Source organism: Lycium ferocissimum, chromosome 10 (assembly GCF_029784015.1).
Source record: "Lycium ferocissimum isolate CSIRO_LF1 chromosome 10, AGI_CSIRO_Lferr_CH_V1, whole genome shotgun sequence".
NCBI classification, from domain to species: Eukaryota; Viridiplantae; Streptophyta; class Magnoliopsida; order Solanales; family Solanaceae; genus Lycium; species Lycium ferocissimum.
In genome coordinates this window covers 23,421,682-23,438,162 of record NC_081351.1, presented here as the reverse complement: position 1 = coordinate 23,438,162, position 16,481 = coordinate 23,421,682, and the positions used below count along the sequence as shown (strand labels likewise).

General features: G+C 34.4%; 2 protein-coding genes across 2 annotated transcripts; both read right to left on the bottom strand.

The window, feature by feature from the left end:
• Positions 1–823: 823 nt before the first annotated feature.
• LOC132032871 (uncharacterized protein C594.04c-like) lies at positions 824–3,983 on the bottom strand. The gene is made up of 3 exons (XM_059422643.1): positions 3,715–3,983; positions 2,759–3,022; positions 824–1,500 (listed from the first exon to the last, which is right to left on the bottom strand). Exons 1-3 carry the CDS (start codon positions 3,946–3,948, stop codon positions 1,024–1,026), a joined length of 975 nt encoding a protein of 324 aa, XP_059278626.1. The 5' UTR covers positions 3,949–3,983; the 3' UTR covers positions 824–1,023.
• Positions 3,984–10,079: 6,096 nt separating this feature from the next.
• On the bottom strand, positions 10,080–16,481 carry LOC132032870 (microtubule-associated protein 70-2-like). The gene is made up of 11 exons (XM_059422642.1): positions 16,232–16,481; positions 14,690–14,775; positions 13,714–13,779; positions 13,452–13,622; positions 13,193–13,363; positions 12,912–13,067; positions 12,665–12,811; positions 12,469–12,540; positions 11,875–12,384; positions 11,604–11,791; positions 10,080–10,625 (listed from the first exon to the last, which is right to left on the bottom strand). The coding sequence occupies exons 1-11, from the start codon at positions 16,479–16,481 to the stop codon at positions 10,586–10,588; spliced, it is 1,857 nt and encodes a 618-aa protein (XP_059278625.1). The 3' UTR covers positions 10,080–10,585.

Genomic DNA, 16,481 nt, shown 5'->3' with positions numbered 1-16,481 from the left:
TTCACTTTTATATTAAAAATACATTTTTACTTTTAGTTGTGACTTACAGCATTGCAAGAGAAAAACATACATATAAGATATATATATATATATTTTTTTTTTTTGTGTTTTACCCTTAGCATTAAATACTAATTCTCAAATCATTTCTCAAGACCTAAGACTAAACATCAATTATATGGACATTGTGGTAAAATAGTCATGTCAATTATTATTTCCTAAAAGATGTGAACAGAGAGAATATTTACATATATGTTTTAGGCTTTTAGCTAACAGTGAAAATGTGAAACTTTTCTCTTGTCACAGTTAGGGGTGTGCCTGGTGATTTTTTTCCTTAAAAAAAGAACCAAATCAATTTTTAAATATTAAAATTAAATTAAACTAATTAAATTGGTTCGTTTTTATCAATATTTTTGTCGATTTAATTTTTTTAAAATATGTAATATATACGATCAAACATATATTCTAAGGATTATATTCCAGCATAACACTACCTACTCTTTAAGAAAAGCAGAAACTACAGTATGTAATCAACTACTCCATATATGCAGCTTTAGCTAAAAAATTGTATGTATGATTTAAGAATTTAGTTATTCCAAAGAAACTTAACTCTGTCATTCCTTTATTAACTCGTATAATGAAAGAAAGCTTTTCAGGATCTCTTACATCATAAATAAAATGAACCAAAACTTTTTAGCATTCGGAATGCTCTTATAATGTTACAATAAATTATTTTTGTGCAATTTTTTTTAAAAAAAATTGTCATTTACCAAAACATCATAACGATAATAGAATTAAATTATAAGTAATGAATAATTCAGGGATCCAAAGACAAGTTATTTTTAATATGAAATAGATTCTTGGACTTTTAAAAGCTTAAAACAAAGACTACATTTATGAACAAATAGCACATTTTTCATAGTAGAGAAGCAAGCAAATGAATCATACAAGAGAAATAAATACAAAGCAAATTACAATACATTGATGTTTCAGTCTTCTTATCAAGTAGTACTAATAAATATGGACTCAATTTTTCTTATCTTTTCCATTTGTGGAAGACTTGAACCATGGAATCCACACAGAAGTAGTCTTTTGGTAGAGCTTATATGCATCAACTCTGTAGTTATCTCTAACCATTTTCTTCTCCACAAGCATAGTAACATATCCCAAGCAAATGCTATTTATAAGTGGACCAATAAATATCCAATTTTGGCCCAAATTCCATGTAAATAAGGCCAATCCCCACCACCACAATTGTTCACCAAAATAATTTGGATGTCTTGAGTAACACCATAGGCCTTTTTCAAGATTTGGAACCATTGGCTGGCCAAGTTCTTTCAGTTTTTGATTTCTGCATTTAAAATTGTTGAGCTGTGTATCGGCGTAAAAGGCTATTGTAATGCCGGAGAGGCAGATGGCTATGGCAATGAAATCCAAAAAGCTCCATGGCTTATCCACTGTATGGACGATATACATAGGCAGGCAGATCCCTATCTGTAAAACCTGCAAATAGTAGCGAAGTCAGAATTTTCACTGAAGGGATTCAGAGTATACAAAAATAAACACACGAAGAAGTCACGGGAATTTAACGCTATTATATTTACATAAAAAGAAATAGCTCCGGTAAGGTGATTCGGATGAACCCCCATGCCCTCCTGCCTATAAGGGCAAATGTATTCTTTTCTTCTTGTCTTTGTTTCTCCCAACTCACATAATGCAGATGTGATTTAATGTTTTTTTCAGTTATTATGAACTTTCAAATTTGATTGCGAAATGAAGAAAGCAAACAATGTTGCGTGTCGGATCCTCCAAAAATAGTATATTTTAGAGAATCCGACACGAGTGCGGCAAAAATGTTGGAGAGTCCGAGCAATATTGATTAGAACAATTAGAATAGACAGCTGCTAGAGCTTGGGGAAAGGCTAAGAACGTTGATACTAATTAAGTTAATAATCTTGCCATGTTCCCTCTATTTGGTTCAACACTTGTTTATGTGTTTGTTGTGGCTTCAGAAATTGCATATTGCACATAAACTCAATCAAAGGCTAATACTGCAAAATGATCTATGAAAAACCTGTAAAATATTAGAATATTTTGAAACATGTTAAGGAAATGGATATTAGGCCTAATTCAAACCTTAAAGCTAGCAAAAGTGTGGATTACCCAAATTCATATGAGGAGACGACACATATTATCAACTAGCGTGGGACCCTAAAAAAACCCCACATGCCCAGAACAGGAATTCTGAAGCATGGATAACATAAAATTAGTGCCCAAGATTGGATAAACGAGAATAGGAAGTTGTCTAGTACTGATATTATGTGTTAAGAAAATGAATCTAGTGGACTTTGAAACTAACTCAAAACCAAAAAGTAGCTTATGATGTCATGGGAGGTTCTACAGTGTAACATATGTGTTCGCGTGGACTCAGTAGCTTTTTACTATACCCTATATATGTATTAAGAAATCACTAAATATCTACAAACATTTGACTGTGAACAGAGTTATCATTGTATATATTAATTTGAGGTCGCTACAGGAACCAATTACTTTAAATCCCACATTCGACTTGAAATGAGGACTGTCCAAAACCATACGATGAACTAACAGCACATACCCTCAACCAATGTGAGCCTCTAACTATTTCAATCCACTAGATTTTTCACAAACAACATAACAGAAGAAACAGAATCATTTTTGCATAATTTCATCAACCAAAAACATAACAAATGAAAGAAAAGAGTTAATACTAATTAATTACCTGCTGAGAGAGATAAATAGCAAAGAAAGAGATCCACCACCAGTTCTTTCCATACTGGTGGCTCATATCTATGTATCTCCAGTCTTGCTTAGCTCCCAACTGCCAATTTTCCCTTCTGAAATAGCTATGAATCATCCTAATACTCCAAATACATGTCAAAATTGTCACAGTCCATGACCTCAATTGATTGTACTGTGCCATTGGATGATTTGCATAGAAATGTAGCTGCATTACTGGAATCAACATCCAGTACAAACCTATCATCTGCAAAATCAATTTCGCAAAACAAAAACAGGCTAAAATTAAGTCGGTTAATCAACTTCGTCTCAATCCCAAGTTAGTTGGAAGTGTACACGAATCCTTTTAGGAAAATTAACTTAAATAGTCGTCCGCACAGAAAAATAGCCGACAAATGCATAGTAATATACAATTAGTATATAACATATGCATATTGATTAGCAACTGTAAGTATTTTGGTCAAACGGTCAAATGTGTAACTTCCCCTATCTTTTATGTACATTACTATCATTGTTCAGAAAATCGTGCACATTTGGCACAAAACGAACAATATCACATCACGTTAAAAAAAAAAGTATATTTAGGCTGACTTAGTCCAACACCTGTGATTATAGATAATAAGATATTTTCAACTAGTTGGTGTTTTAATACTATGCTTTTATTATATTTGGCTAAAATTTAAAAATAACCACTTTTTAGTTCTTGTACTTGAAAAAATAGCCACTATCATGGCGTTTCAAATTTACGGGTGAAACTTCAAGATATTATCATGTAGGTTTACTTGTAGAATTTAAAACTCCATAATAATTAACTATTTTGCAAACACATTAGATAAATTAGTATTGATTCCAAGAGACACTGTAATGCCTTATAGAACTTCCATGGAAAAAAAGAACTTAAACTTAATTCATCAAAGTAAAAATAAAAGAGTTAATTACCCAGTGGAGGCTTGATTGAAGAAGAGAAATGAACCAAAAGAGGACATTGACATTGAGGAAAAACATGATATTAGCAAGCAAAAGTGGATGGTGATTGCACCAGTTCCACAATGAGTTGTTTTCATTGTGATGCTGAAGGAAAGAGAGGTAGAAGAGAATAGAAGGAAGAGGGGCTAAAAATGCAATCAGTGCATTCTTGAAATTGCTATGAGTAGCCATGTTAATTTCAGTCATTAGCTAGTAATAAGTATCCTATGTTGCTTGTGAATTGTGAGGGTCTAATTTATACAGGATTCTACGAGCCATGGCCCAAAGAAAAGAATTTTAATATGATTCTTTTTTGTTTGTCTAAAAAAGAACAATAATTTCGCATCCGTCTAGATATTTGTGACACTGTTCGACTGGGCACAAATTTTCAAAAAGAATCGGAGGTTTTTGAAATTTATGGTCTAAAACAAGCATTAAATATTTGTGGCTAAATGCAATTTTTGAAGTTAAATTACTTCTACATGCAGAAAGATGTTGAGATAGACTAAAAAGGAAAGTGTGTTATATAAATTGGGATATAAAGAATACCTCTTTGTATTTAGGAACCATTTAATGTTAAACTTTCTACTTTGCCTTTAATAAGATAATTTATAATTGCATAAATGTCATGGCATATTTAAGATCACAATTTCCACAAGTCTTTCTTTTTTCTTTAACATCAAGCACATTTACATAAAATGAGACAAAATAAATATTAAGAGGCGTGGTAAACTGATTAAGATTCCACACTCGACTAGAGATCTCGAGTTCTCCTGAGAGTGAAAACATCTTAGTAAAGAGCACTATACCAGGGGCGGAGCTAAAAGAACGAAAAGGAGTACGGTCCAAACCATATATGTATATACACACACATACACGACCAATTTTTTTCATGTATATAGTAAATGTTAAATTCCTTAGTGAAATTTATCCCTTAATGGACTTGCACAAAGCGAATATAAACTAAATACTTTTAAAAAAAATGAGATGGACTGGTCCAAGAAAGCAAAAAGGGCTACTTTGCATTGTCCGTTGCACTATCTTTCTGATTTGAAAGGTATGATTACTTCCCGCTATCATTTTTTCTTTATTGTTTTCCAACTAGCATGCGTTTCATCTTATCTTCTATATAATTGGACGTACCAATTAAAGATGATAAATTTGATGCTGTCATACTTTAGAGCTGGTCAAAGAAATTTCGTTGATTTGATCCTATAGTTATAAATATTAATGTGAAGGAAGTTAAATTAAAAAACTACAAGTATGATTGAGTTGTTTGATGACGTCTATACCAATATGTTGAGAATACTGAGTAGAGAAATTTCAATAAGTGTCAACTTACGAATTTTAGTGTTGAGTCGTGACAATTATATATAAAATAATATCAAAAAAAAAAATCAAATAGTTATCATATGGTGAAAAAAAAAATATTATCAAATAATACTTTATTTGGATCTAAATTTTCAACTCAACTTAGAAAAAGAGCTCATACAATAATTTTGACTAATATTGGCCAACCGAACTTCAAACTCAAAGTTTTCATTACAAGATATATATCTGAATTCCAAAGTTTGATATTCTTGTTCTCGTGAGGATTATCAAATAGGAGTAATTAGATTTCGGACTTCCATTTGTAACCCAATTGTTTGGTGGTAAAAACTATATTATCATTGCTAACCTTCACTACAAACACAAATAGTTAATAGCAAACCATAAGTCATTATTAGAAGTCCCCATGCAAATCCAACATTATTGTACGAATAACTAGGATTACTATCCTAACGGTGATATTAATGATTATTGTAGCTCACATTGGTGGTGTTAATCATTTGCAAGAATCATAACTTACCTGGCACCCATAGCGCGCCAAAAGTTTATAAAGGTCCCATCTAAACGGCTGCCCATGGTCCTCTTTAAAAGAAAATTAAACTTTCATATATTTAGCTTTTCATCCGGTGTCTGGTATCTGCTTTGAGATTCAACCAATTCAAATTGGGTGTTAAGCATTCCCTATCAATTATAGTGGCATACGCAGAATTTTTCATAACGGTATCAAACCACAGGAGAGATAACCAACACACGTTTCCTATCAATTATAGTGGTGTACGTAGAATTTTCGTAACATTATCATTTTTTTATGACAAGAGAACCCGCGTCCACTACTTTTCGGGTGCGCACAGGGTAAACCTCACTCCTGTGCAATAGCCGACCGCAAACCACACAGAAGAGATAACTCGCACTAGAAAAGCCCCATGCGACGAGCTCAACCCAGAAGGCAAATCCCCTGCTATCGTAGACAGGGAATGTCGAACCTAAGACCTCCATTATGGAAGTCCTGTGCTCAACCAACTGAGCCACCCTTGCGGGTATAACCGTATCAATATTTGAAGAGGGAAGAAATGAATACACTCTAATAACAACAAGTGATGTCACGTATATCCACTCATGCTACAGAGTTTAGAATGGAGGGATACTTACCACCTCACGGGATTCTATTATAAACTTAAGAGAAAACTGGCATGCAATATATATGTATCAAATTAGGTACCAAACCAACAAACGCACAACATATTTAAATTTCTAAATAAATGTTTATTACTGAATCGTTGAAAATTAACATGGAAAAAAGTACCCACCATGTGGTTTTACAACGATTCAGTAATAAAATTTGATTTAAAATTTAAAATACGTTGAGGAATATTGAATTGGTTCATAATCTCATACATGATACATATTGCAGGAAAGTTTTCTCTTAAAATGGGTACTTCGCACTTATAGATTAATAGAAAACTTAAGAAAACAGGAATCTTCTAAGATTTATTCTTTTAGGTATAACAATGTCTTTTTCTTTTTTCCTCTTTTATTTTTATTTTTTGGGTAAAAACTCAAGTATAACACTGTCAAGGTATCGTTGGTTAAAATTTCCAAATTTTATAGCGAACGACTTTAAAATTCAAAGTAATTATTCATGATAAAGGAAGAAAAAATAATAAGCACAATGAACATAACCTGTAAAATGTTTTGAATTTTTAACTTAGAAAATTAAATTAACTTATTGACTTGATAGAATAAATCTCCCCCTCCTACAACTCCCCAAAGACTCAAGCTGCAAAACTTTTTTTTTTAATCACCAAAGGATGTGGTGGATGGGTAGAATATCCGACACTAATAAAAGGTCTCGGAAAGTCTTGTATATTAAAAAAATCCCAGTAAAATAAGTCTTTCGCCCCGATGAATTAGCCGAAGCCCCAGTAAAAATATCAAATATAATTAGATGGGAAACCAAAAGAAAAACTTTTCTTCATAAAATATTCTTATTTTTTTTCTCCTAATCATAAGCTTTCTTGTTAATATATATCAACTGTATAGATTGATTCCATAATCTTAATATAAATCATAGGGTGGAAATCACGAGCAACGGCAAAAGATGCTTTTCAGGTGGCTTATATGATTACTTGTGATGGTTCTAGAAAGGTCCACAAAGTGAGCATCCAAAGTTTTTTTTTTTCTTTTCTTTTAATTTTCTTTGGATAAGTTTTCTACTAAAATGATGTACCCTTATCAGCCACGCTACTAAAAAAGTCGGGAATTAGCGACAGATAAATTTTGTAGCTAATAAACAGCAAAATTCACACTAATTCTACTTCGCGTGAATTATCAAAAACATTGTTAGCTACGAGCAATTCAGTGATGGATTAGCGACGAAGTTCATAGCTAATTTTAATAAAAAAAATTTAGTGACATTCTCGAATGCAACACTTGGTGCAGTACCTCTAGCAACATTATGAATGGATATGTTGCTTCTTGAAATGGTTAATTACCAACGCAATGGCTATTAACTCTTTAGCTAACTAGGTGCTATTATCATTCCAAAAGTTCAGATTTGGCCTATATTATAATGCAAGAAGAAAAAGAAGCAGGATAGTGAAGAATAAAACGAGAAGGAGCATTGAAGTAGCTAAATCTTAAGTACTTTTACGAATGTTAGCTATATTTTAAATAGCAGTCCTAAAACTATCTAGTGTCATTTCTACTCCAACAGTAGTTGGCCAATTCGCAGGAATGCCCTTATTTCGGGGTGGTCTTTAATTTTTGTCCATTAAATTGGTGGTATTTAATTTTTGTCCTTCGTTAGAACCCCTTGGTTTTGGATTCAAACCCCCGCTCGCCTCAAAAATTTAAAAAACATTCATAAGGCAGAGTTTGGATTCGCAAAACAGAGTTTTGCATGATTCGGGCAGAGTTTGAAACTCTACCTGCAAAACTCTACCTTAATTTCAAAATTCTGCCTTAAAATTTTGCCTTGCAAAATTTCTTTTTTTTTTTTTTTTTTTTTTTTTGGTGAAATTGGGATTCGAACCCAGAACCTCGGAGTATTAGGCGAAGGGCAAAATTAAAGACCACCAATTTGAGGGACAAAAATTAATGCCTACCCTAGAAGAAGGCCAATCCGCCCAAAAAAATGATAGTAGTTAGGGTTTTTGGATTGGGCCTTGGCCCTCTGTTCATAATAAGTAACAGGCCCAGAACTAATCCCTTAGGGTCATTTGCACTTTTTGTTTCCTGTTTTGTGCTGGTCTTGAATTTTGGTCCCTCAATGCAAACAACTTTTCCACAAGGTATAAGTTTATATTCTGATATAATATCAGTCCATTTGAATACCCACGTTGACATAAGTTCGATTTTGACGGCCAAAAAATTAAAAAAAAACAGTCCATTTGAAGACAAACCGTGCAATTTCTTCATATCGGAGACCATTCTCACAATGGACATGATTAACAAATGACATATCAATATCAAGGTGGTTATGTGGCTCAAAATGGAAACATTTCTTTTCAAACTCTGCTAATTATTTCAATCGTGACTAAATCATTGCCTTTAATAGGCAATACAATGGTTAAATTGTCACAATTCCGATGTAAATGCCCTAACTAGTATTGTCCAGTTCCTATTCCCCTCTTAAGCATGTTTAAAAAGGACAAATCATTGTTCTGGCTATGAGTTGTGACAAATATCAGACACAAAACATATTTTCTTTGCTTGCTTGCATATTGTAAGTTTGATTTTAGCAAGCCTAACTCCATCCCTATTGTGTAAAGTTTGTAACTTCAAACCCGATTTTTTTTCAAATTCAGTCATGCTGGTCTGAAGTAGCTAAACCTTGCAAAATTTATAAACTAAGACTGTACTTAAAATAGGGGTCCTAAAATCAATTTTCACGCTTGTGCCTGCTATAACTGATATATATGTGTCAAATTCCATTATAAAAAAAGGAAGCCCGATGCACAAAGCATCCCTCATCAGTAGGGTCCAAAGAAGAGCCGCACCCCAAAGGATTGTGATATAGACAATCCACCCTAATACGAACATTAGTAGCTACTTCGACAACTCGAACCCTTAGCAAAAAGAATGGCAAAGCCTTGAAGTTTCCGCTTAAAGAGCCCAAATAATGTGCCTGAGATTAAAGCTTTTGCTTGCTTATCCTTTTTCATGAAATGTCTCTTCGGCATATCTTATGTTGGACTCAAAGGAATGGGAAGCACATGAAGTAGCGTGAAGAAAACTGACACAACCACAAAGGTAAAGTGGACATCATTACTACATGGGTCTATTTGCTTTGTTTTTTGACCAAGTAAACCATATACATGTGCTCCCTCTGACAAAGATTATGCTCTACAAAACAAATCCCATAATCCTTCAAAAGTGACGTTTGACATTTAAGAAAACAAACAAAAAGCTAAGGCCCCCAACGTCAATTACTAACCCCACCTGCCACCTATCCAAAGGAAACAACAACATATCAAGGAAAGATAGGACCTATGCAGACCTTTGTAAGGGGTAAAGAGGCTATTTCCGATAGATCACGACAAACTCCCCAAAGAAAGTTACGAGAAATTCACAAGAATAACTTATTCCCAATAAGTCTTACAAACCCAAAGTTTGCGAATTCTGCCAAAACACTAGGTGATTTATTCTCATATGTTCAATTCTTAGCCGACAATGTTACTTGTTACCAATCAATGGTAGAATGTAACAAAAAGATCCCATGAAATTAGATGAGGTGCGGATACGTTTACCCAAGCACTACGGTTACCAAAAACAAAACAATAGCCAATTGATCCACTTATATGAGCTGGCCACTTTGTACGTTGATGCAACTTAAAGACTCCGCCATACTTGTAAACTTTAAGTAAAGCTCATTTTGTGGAAGTGCCAAGAATTCAAGTCATTTGATAACTTGAAGGATATAAAAAAATCACTCTCTAGCACTATAAGGAATAAGGAAGTAGATTACTACTAAATCATTTCTAAAGATTTAATTGGTTCAGAAACATATATAACACAAATACTCTAATCGAAATATCTTGGATAGTAAAAGATCAGAAGGGGCAAAAAATTATCAGCCTTCTCTGATTACAAGAATATTGACAAAACATGAACCAATAACATATCATCACACTAAAGCTGCAGATTACAAGACTGCAAACAAGTTGAGAAAAGAGTATAGCAAAGTAAATGCCAAGAGCTACCTATACAACCACACGACCACTGCCACTCAAGCTGTTCGGCGAAAAAAGTTAGCTCAACTTTGCTAACTTATCTTTCCAGCTGATATCTAAGCAGAAGGGGATCATAGTCAAAGTCAGAAGCACACCACATTTCATCTACCGGCCTTTTCCAGTGTTTGGATAGGACTTTGATCACAGCCATCGGCATGCTTGTTACGATTTTAGAATAAACCACTAGTGGAGAATAGTAGAGTTGTTAAGTAGACTAAGTAGGAGAACACAGGAGTCTATGCAGAATATCTTCTCGAAGCTGTAGTTGGGGTTTCTTCATGTCGTTATTGAGTGTTGCGTGTTAACCCACTTCGTGCTACATTTCTGCAGATAATACAATACTATAGTAAAAAAGGAGTTTGTAGAACAAAGGAATCAAGAACCACGCAATTAAACAAAAGCAACATTTTCGGGTAATGGTGAGAAACTGGAATGTTGGGTCAAGTTGGACGAATTAATTGGGAAGACAATGAACGGATTATAAACAACTAACCCAAATTTAAATGAACAAAAAATAGATTGGATCTAGATAGGTTCCATGGTAGTCATAGCACAAGCAACCCCCAAAATTATACTTCCATTCTTTGTTTAGTTAAGTTACTACTTAACATGATCACATGTAAATAAAGTAAAATTCCAACACATTGAAAATTGGGGGTCACAATTTTATGGGTCAAATGATGCTCCTAATTTTGATCAATGTGAAATCTATTGCCGTAAGGTTTTAGGTTGGATGATCTACTCCATTCTCTAGGCAACTGCCATTTTATTGCGGACAACGGCAATATCAGATATTTCACCATGAAACAATATGATGTCTAAGAAGGACATCCAACTTCCAAATGTCAATGCACTTCCGAACTTTAGAGAAAAGTTGAAACAAGAGCTAAAACTTGCAGAAGCTATATCCATATAGGTGCATCTCAAAGCAAGCAACAAATACTAAAAAGTATTCTATTCTTTCTTGAGTAAACTAGTATTAATCAAATAGATTATATTAGACATCATGAGATGGAATGTAGATATTGCAAGATTCCAACAGCAGACGGTTTTTTCTCACCAGTTGTTGAGCATAGTTCAGACTAGAATGGGCGATGACAAGTAGAAAAGGGGGTGTTTACTTTCTTCTTTCTATCCAGTTTAAATGGGTTATCAAGATCTTGTCCGACTGTTAGTTTCAGTTAAGGGGTTGCAAGTGCACATGCCCATCAAGAGTTAATTAGCGAATATCAAATAACTTACAGCTTTATAGATAATTGGTTGTAACACAAAATTGCGTTAAAATGAAAACTAAAGGCATACCTTCCTGGAGGCAGCTGAGAACTGCTCATTGGACCCTTTGAATTTCCAAATCTTTTGGCCCTATTCTCTTGGTCTTTCTCAACACGCATGGCAGCCACCTCCTTCTCCATGGCAGCAACCTCCCTTCTCATTTTTTTAGCCTCAACCTCCATGGCTTTCGTTAAAGTCTCTACTTTCTTAGCTAACATCTGAATTACAAAGAAGACAGTCAATCATAGCAGAAATATCACAGTGAATAAAGTCATAATATAGCTGAGCAATCAATCTTAACCTCAATGGCGTCATCCTTGTCTTTAAGACTTTGATCCTTCTCATGACCTGCTTTCCTTAAAGCAATTACTTCTTTTTGCAGCAAATCATATAATATTCCAGGTATAGTATCCTCTCTTTCTGTTACTTGTGTGTCATTTGTTTTTTCAGCTTGACTTGCTTTCCAGGAACTATTCTCAGTCTCATTGTCTTTGACTACATCACACGACTTGCTGCTGTTGAAATTTGGACCTGTACCATTCAGAAGGTTTTTGCCCCTGTCCAATGACCTTGAGCCACCATCAAATGACTTTGATGTCCCTTTAGCATTCTTCAGCACAGTACTGGACCCAGAAGATCTAAGCTGAAATGATGGTGATCTCTTTGGTAAAAAGCCATTGGAAGCGCCTCCCAGTGATTGCCGACGTGAAGGACCGTTGCTTGGACTTCTACCATCTGGTGTACTGCGAGTAGCTGAGCTGGATGTTCTTAATGTCTCTTCAAGGACCTTTAGCCTCAGTTGATATCTCTCCTGAGGAAAATGAACAACTTCAAGTTATAACCAAATTGGAACAGTAACATAAAAATACACCCCTTTATTGGACTGAATTATTACTTTTAACATGGCTTCTGATTTTGCAGCTCGTTCAGTGACTGCTAGCTTGTCACGCAATGTTTGCATCTCACCCTGTAGCATAAGATTTTGGAACACCAGTATGAGCTCATTAAACTACATAAACAGAATGCAGTAAGTTCTATCAAGACAACAGAGTGTACTATCTCCTCATAGTGATCAAGTAATACACTTATACCTGCAAAAACCTCCTTTCTTCAAGCCACTGTTTCACAGGCATTACTTTATCATTGGCATCTTTCCACTCATTAGCAACCACAGTTGCTACCCTGTTAGCTGTTACCTTGGCACGTGCCAGCTCCCGATCAAGAGTTTTTCTTTCTTCCTGAAAAAATAGATAAATATAAACATACGTGCACTTAAATTTGTCCACATACTAACTACTGTATAGTATAATTCAGAAAAGTCTAGCTAGGATAGATTACATTCATCTCTTGAACTTTCCGTTGATAATCCCGGACAGCATTAGCAGCTGCACCCCCAGCAAGAACAGCCTCCTCAAGCTCACGTACCGTTTGGGTAAGCTTTTCAACCTCTGCAACCTTTTGGCGATGCATTCTGTCCAATATTTTATTTTCTTCCTGAGGTACGATTGTAATAGAAACAAGATTAGTAAAAAGTGAATTGATGATTTAAACAAAAAGCTAAAACGAGAGAGTGCTGCAATGTCAAAAACAGCAGAATGCAATTCCGATGATTAACATACCTGGCATATTTCTATCTGTTTCATCAGCTCTTGGTTCTTGTTCTGAAGGTCATCCACCATAGAAGCTTTTGCTAATGCTGACTGCACAGTTCTCTCAGCATCAAGTAAAGCTGCCTCTTTTGACTTTGTAAGACGGTCCAGTGCTTTATTATCATCTTGCAGCTTTGCAATCTGGGCAGAAGGAAGGCGAAAGAATGAGAAAATCCATGAAGGTGAGCTTTGACCTTACTACAACAAGTTTTTAAATACATGCACACACCTCTTGACGTGCAAGCTTGAGTTCAGCCTCCAAAGGTGCAAGGATGGCTTCAATAGGCGGCATATCATCATCTTTTTGAGCAGCATGGACCCTTCTAAGAGTGGCTTCTGCTGCAAATTGAGCTGCCATGGATGCTTTCTTCTCATCATTAATTTTCTTAATTTCAAGATTCTGCCAAGCAAGAAAAGTTACTACCGTTATAGAAAGTTCAAAAACGGTAAAAAAAAAAAAAAATCTTAAGGAGAAGAGTTTGCGTTAGTACCTTGCTTTCTAAAAGAGATTCTGTCAACTTAAGCTTCTCATCAACCCTTGACAACTCATCAGTGAGCTAAAATTAGGACAAATTTAGAAATCTATATCAGTTTTTCCTCTTGAACACTGATGGATAGCTTTACAATTATCAGCAGCAGTATTCATCAATCAAAATGCATGATTCAATTTATAAGGGCAAGACTAAAGCTAGAACTTTGTTTCCCATAGCACAGCATAAATGCAATGATAATCTAGACCTGCTTGAAAGCTAGATTCAAATAATGACTCCAAATTAATAAAGAGCATACTTTTGCCCACATTTCTTGAAAGCTAACTCTCAAACCGGAAGACTTTAACACGTAGTCAGTTTAATAACTGCAAATATCATTCGATTTTGTTCAAATCAATTTGAAATAAGACAAGCACGCCAATGGAGATTACTTCATAAGGAACACGGCCAAGTGATTATCCAAATCCTATGATATCCTTTAACATTATGATTTATTTAGACTGAGAAAACAATTACGTATTAAACACTCAAAATCCTGCAATTCTCCACTTACCAATATCTCTCACAAATTCTGCAATCTCTACGCAAGATTATCCAAATCCTATGATATCCTTTAACATTATAATTTATGAAGACCGAGAAAACAATTAAGTATCAAACGATCAAAATCCTGCAATTTTCCACTAATGCAAAATCCTATTGATATCTCTCACAAATTCTGCAATTTCTACACGAGATTATCCAAATCCTAATATATTTTAATATTATGATTTATGAAGATCTCAATTACGTATCAAACAATCAAAATCCTGCAATTTTCCACTTAATGCAAGATCCTATTGATATCTCCCACAAATTCTGCAATCTCTACACGAAGGCATTGTACAAAATTTTCGGATATGGTGCTCGCATTGTGCTATAAAACAACATTCGCCAGTAATAAAACCAAATAAGTAAATATTCAAAACAGCAGAACCTCCTCAACAGCCTTTTCTCGTAGTCTTTCGGATAGCTTTAGTGCCTTGATCTCAGCTTGAGCTTCAGTCAATTCCCTGTCCTTATCTGCAAAACGATAATGTATCAATCAATTGTTGGAAAATAATTCAAAATTGTAGGATTTAATTCGTATCTAAATAGGATGATAGTCAAAACAATATAGGAATATACTTTCTTAGCTAAACTAGATTTTGCACTATTATAAATAGGGGTGTTGCTACCTATTTTAATAGGTAGTAGAGAACTGTAATGATCATTAAAAGATTTATGAGTTCATGTAAAAAAGAATCATTTGCAACCAAAATGACAATGTATCAATCAATTGTTGGAAAATAATTCAAAATTGTAGGAAACTAAATTTGTTTAGGAATTAATATTTATTTAATTCATACCTAAATAGGATTCGTTGTCAAAATAATATAGGAATAGATTTTCTCTTAGCTAAACTAGGTTTTTCACTAATACTAGTATTCACAACAAAAACAACGGCCCTTATTAATAATCAGCTTTAGGCTCCTAATTTTACTGAGCCACCCTTGAACAAGAAAACGATTAAGTTCTAATACCAAATCAGCATTGGATCCAGCTAGCATTATGACTGATCTTTGACTTCATTCAATCAATCACAAATCTCCGGGAAAAAAATAAAACCCTATTCACAACAAAAATAGGGATGGCTCGGGAGGAGTGAATTTTATGATTCCATACTATAATTAACAAGTGTGGAAGAAAAACATAGGCTCTTATAAAAAGAACTCTTATTAATAATCAGCTTTAGGCCGCTAATTTTGTTGAGTCATCCTTGAAAAAAGAAAAAGAAAAAAGGCCACTAGACCAAATATGACTTACCTCTGACTTCATTCAATCAATCACAAAATTCCATAAAATAAAAAACCTATTCACAAACAAAAACATGAGTGGCTAAGCCTTTGCTTTAGCCCAAAAATTTGAGTCCCCAATTTTTTTAATAAGAAAAAAAAACATAAACTCTCATTAGGTCTTAATTTTATTGAGTCACCCTTGAACAAAACCAAAAAAAAGACACCGTTCTAACAGCAAATCAGCATTGGATCCAGCTAGCATGATTGACCTAATGACTTCATTCTCGAGTTGACTGAGCTATATCAATCAATCACAAAATTCCAGAAGTATTAAAAAAAAAAAAAAAAAACGATGAAGTCTAACTTTTTAAATTAATAGTGAATTTTATCTATAAATAACAAGGGTTAAAAATCGATTTCCAGGCTACTAATTTTATTGAGACGCCCTTGAACAAAAAGCCACAATGTTCTAGCATTGGATCCAGTCCAGCTAGCATCCATAACTAACCTCTACTTCATTCTCAAGTGCGAAAAAAAAAAAAAAAACGTAGAAACTTATTAATAATTAGGTTTAGGCTACTAATTTTATTGAGTCACTCTTGAACAAAACGACAATGAATTTTATGATTCTAACGACAACAAAAAAAAATTAGCAGCATTAATTTTATTGAGATCCAGTCCAGCTAGCATCTGTAACTAACCTCTGACTTCATTCTCGAGTCGATTAAGCTCTAACTTCACCGGATCCGAACCATGAAGTAGATTAAAAAACTCATCTGCATCTAAACTCGGCCTCATCGCCGCTGCCGTTCTCCGCCGTGAACTACTCTTCGTTTCCTTAAACGACGCCGACACCGTCAACGGCGTCGTCGTTTCACGTACATTGCTACCGCTGCCGTTGTTTTCGCCGGAAATTAACTCCGATAAACCTTCGCCGGAAAACTCCGACAT

Coding starts and splice junctions, on each gene's coding strand:
- LOC132032870 (XM_059422642.1), bottom strand. CDS start 16,481: ATGTCGGAGTTTTCCGGCGAAGGTTTATCGGAGTTAATTTCCGGCGAA. Junction 11,792..11,874: donor ACAAGGATGACGCCATTGAG/GTTAAGATTGAT, acceptor TTTGTAATTCAG/ATGTTAGCTAAGAAAGTAGA. Junction 10,626..11,603: donor TCTCAGCTGCCTCCAGGAAG/GTATGCCTTTAG, acceptor TATTATCTGCAG/AAATGTAGCACGAAGTGGGT.
- LOC132032871 (XM_059422643.1), bottom strand. CDS start 3,948: ATGACTGAAATTAACATGGCTACTCATAGCAATTTCAAGAATGCACTG. Junction 3,023..3,714: donor TTCAATCAAGCCTCCACTGG/GTAATTAACTCT, acceptor TTGATTTTGCAG/ATGATAGGTTTGTACTGGAT. Junction 1,501..2,758: donor CTATTTATCTCTCTCAGCAG/GTAATTAATTAG, acceptor TACTATTTGCAG/GTTTTACAGATAGGGATCTG.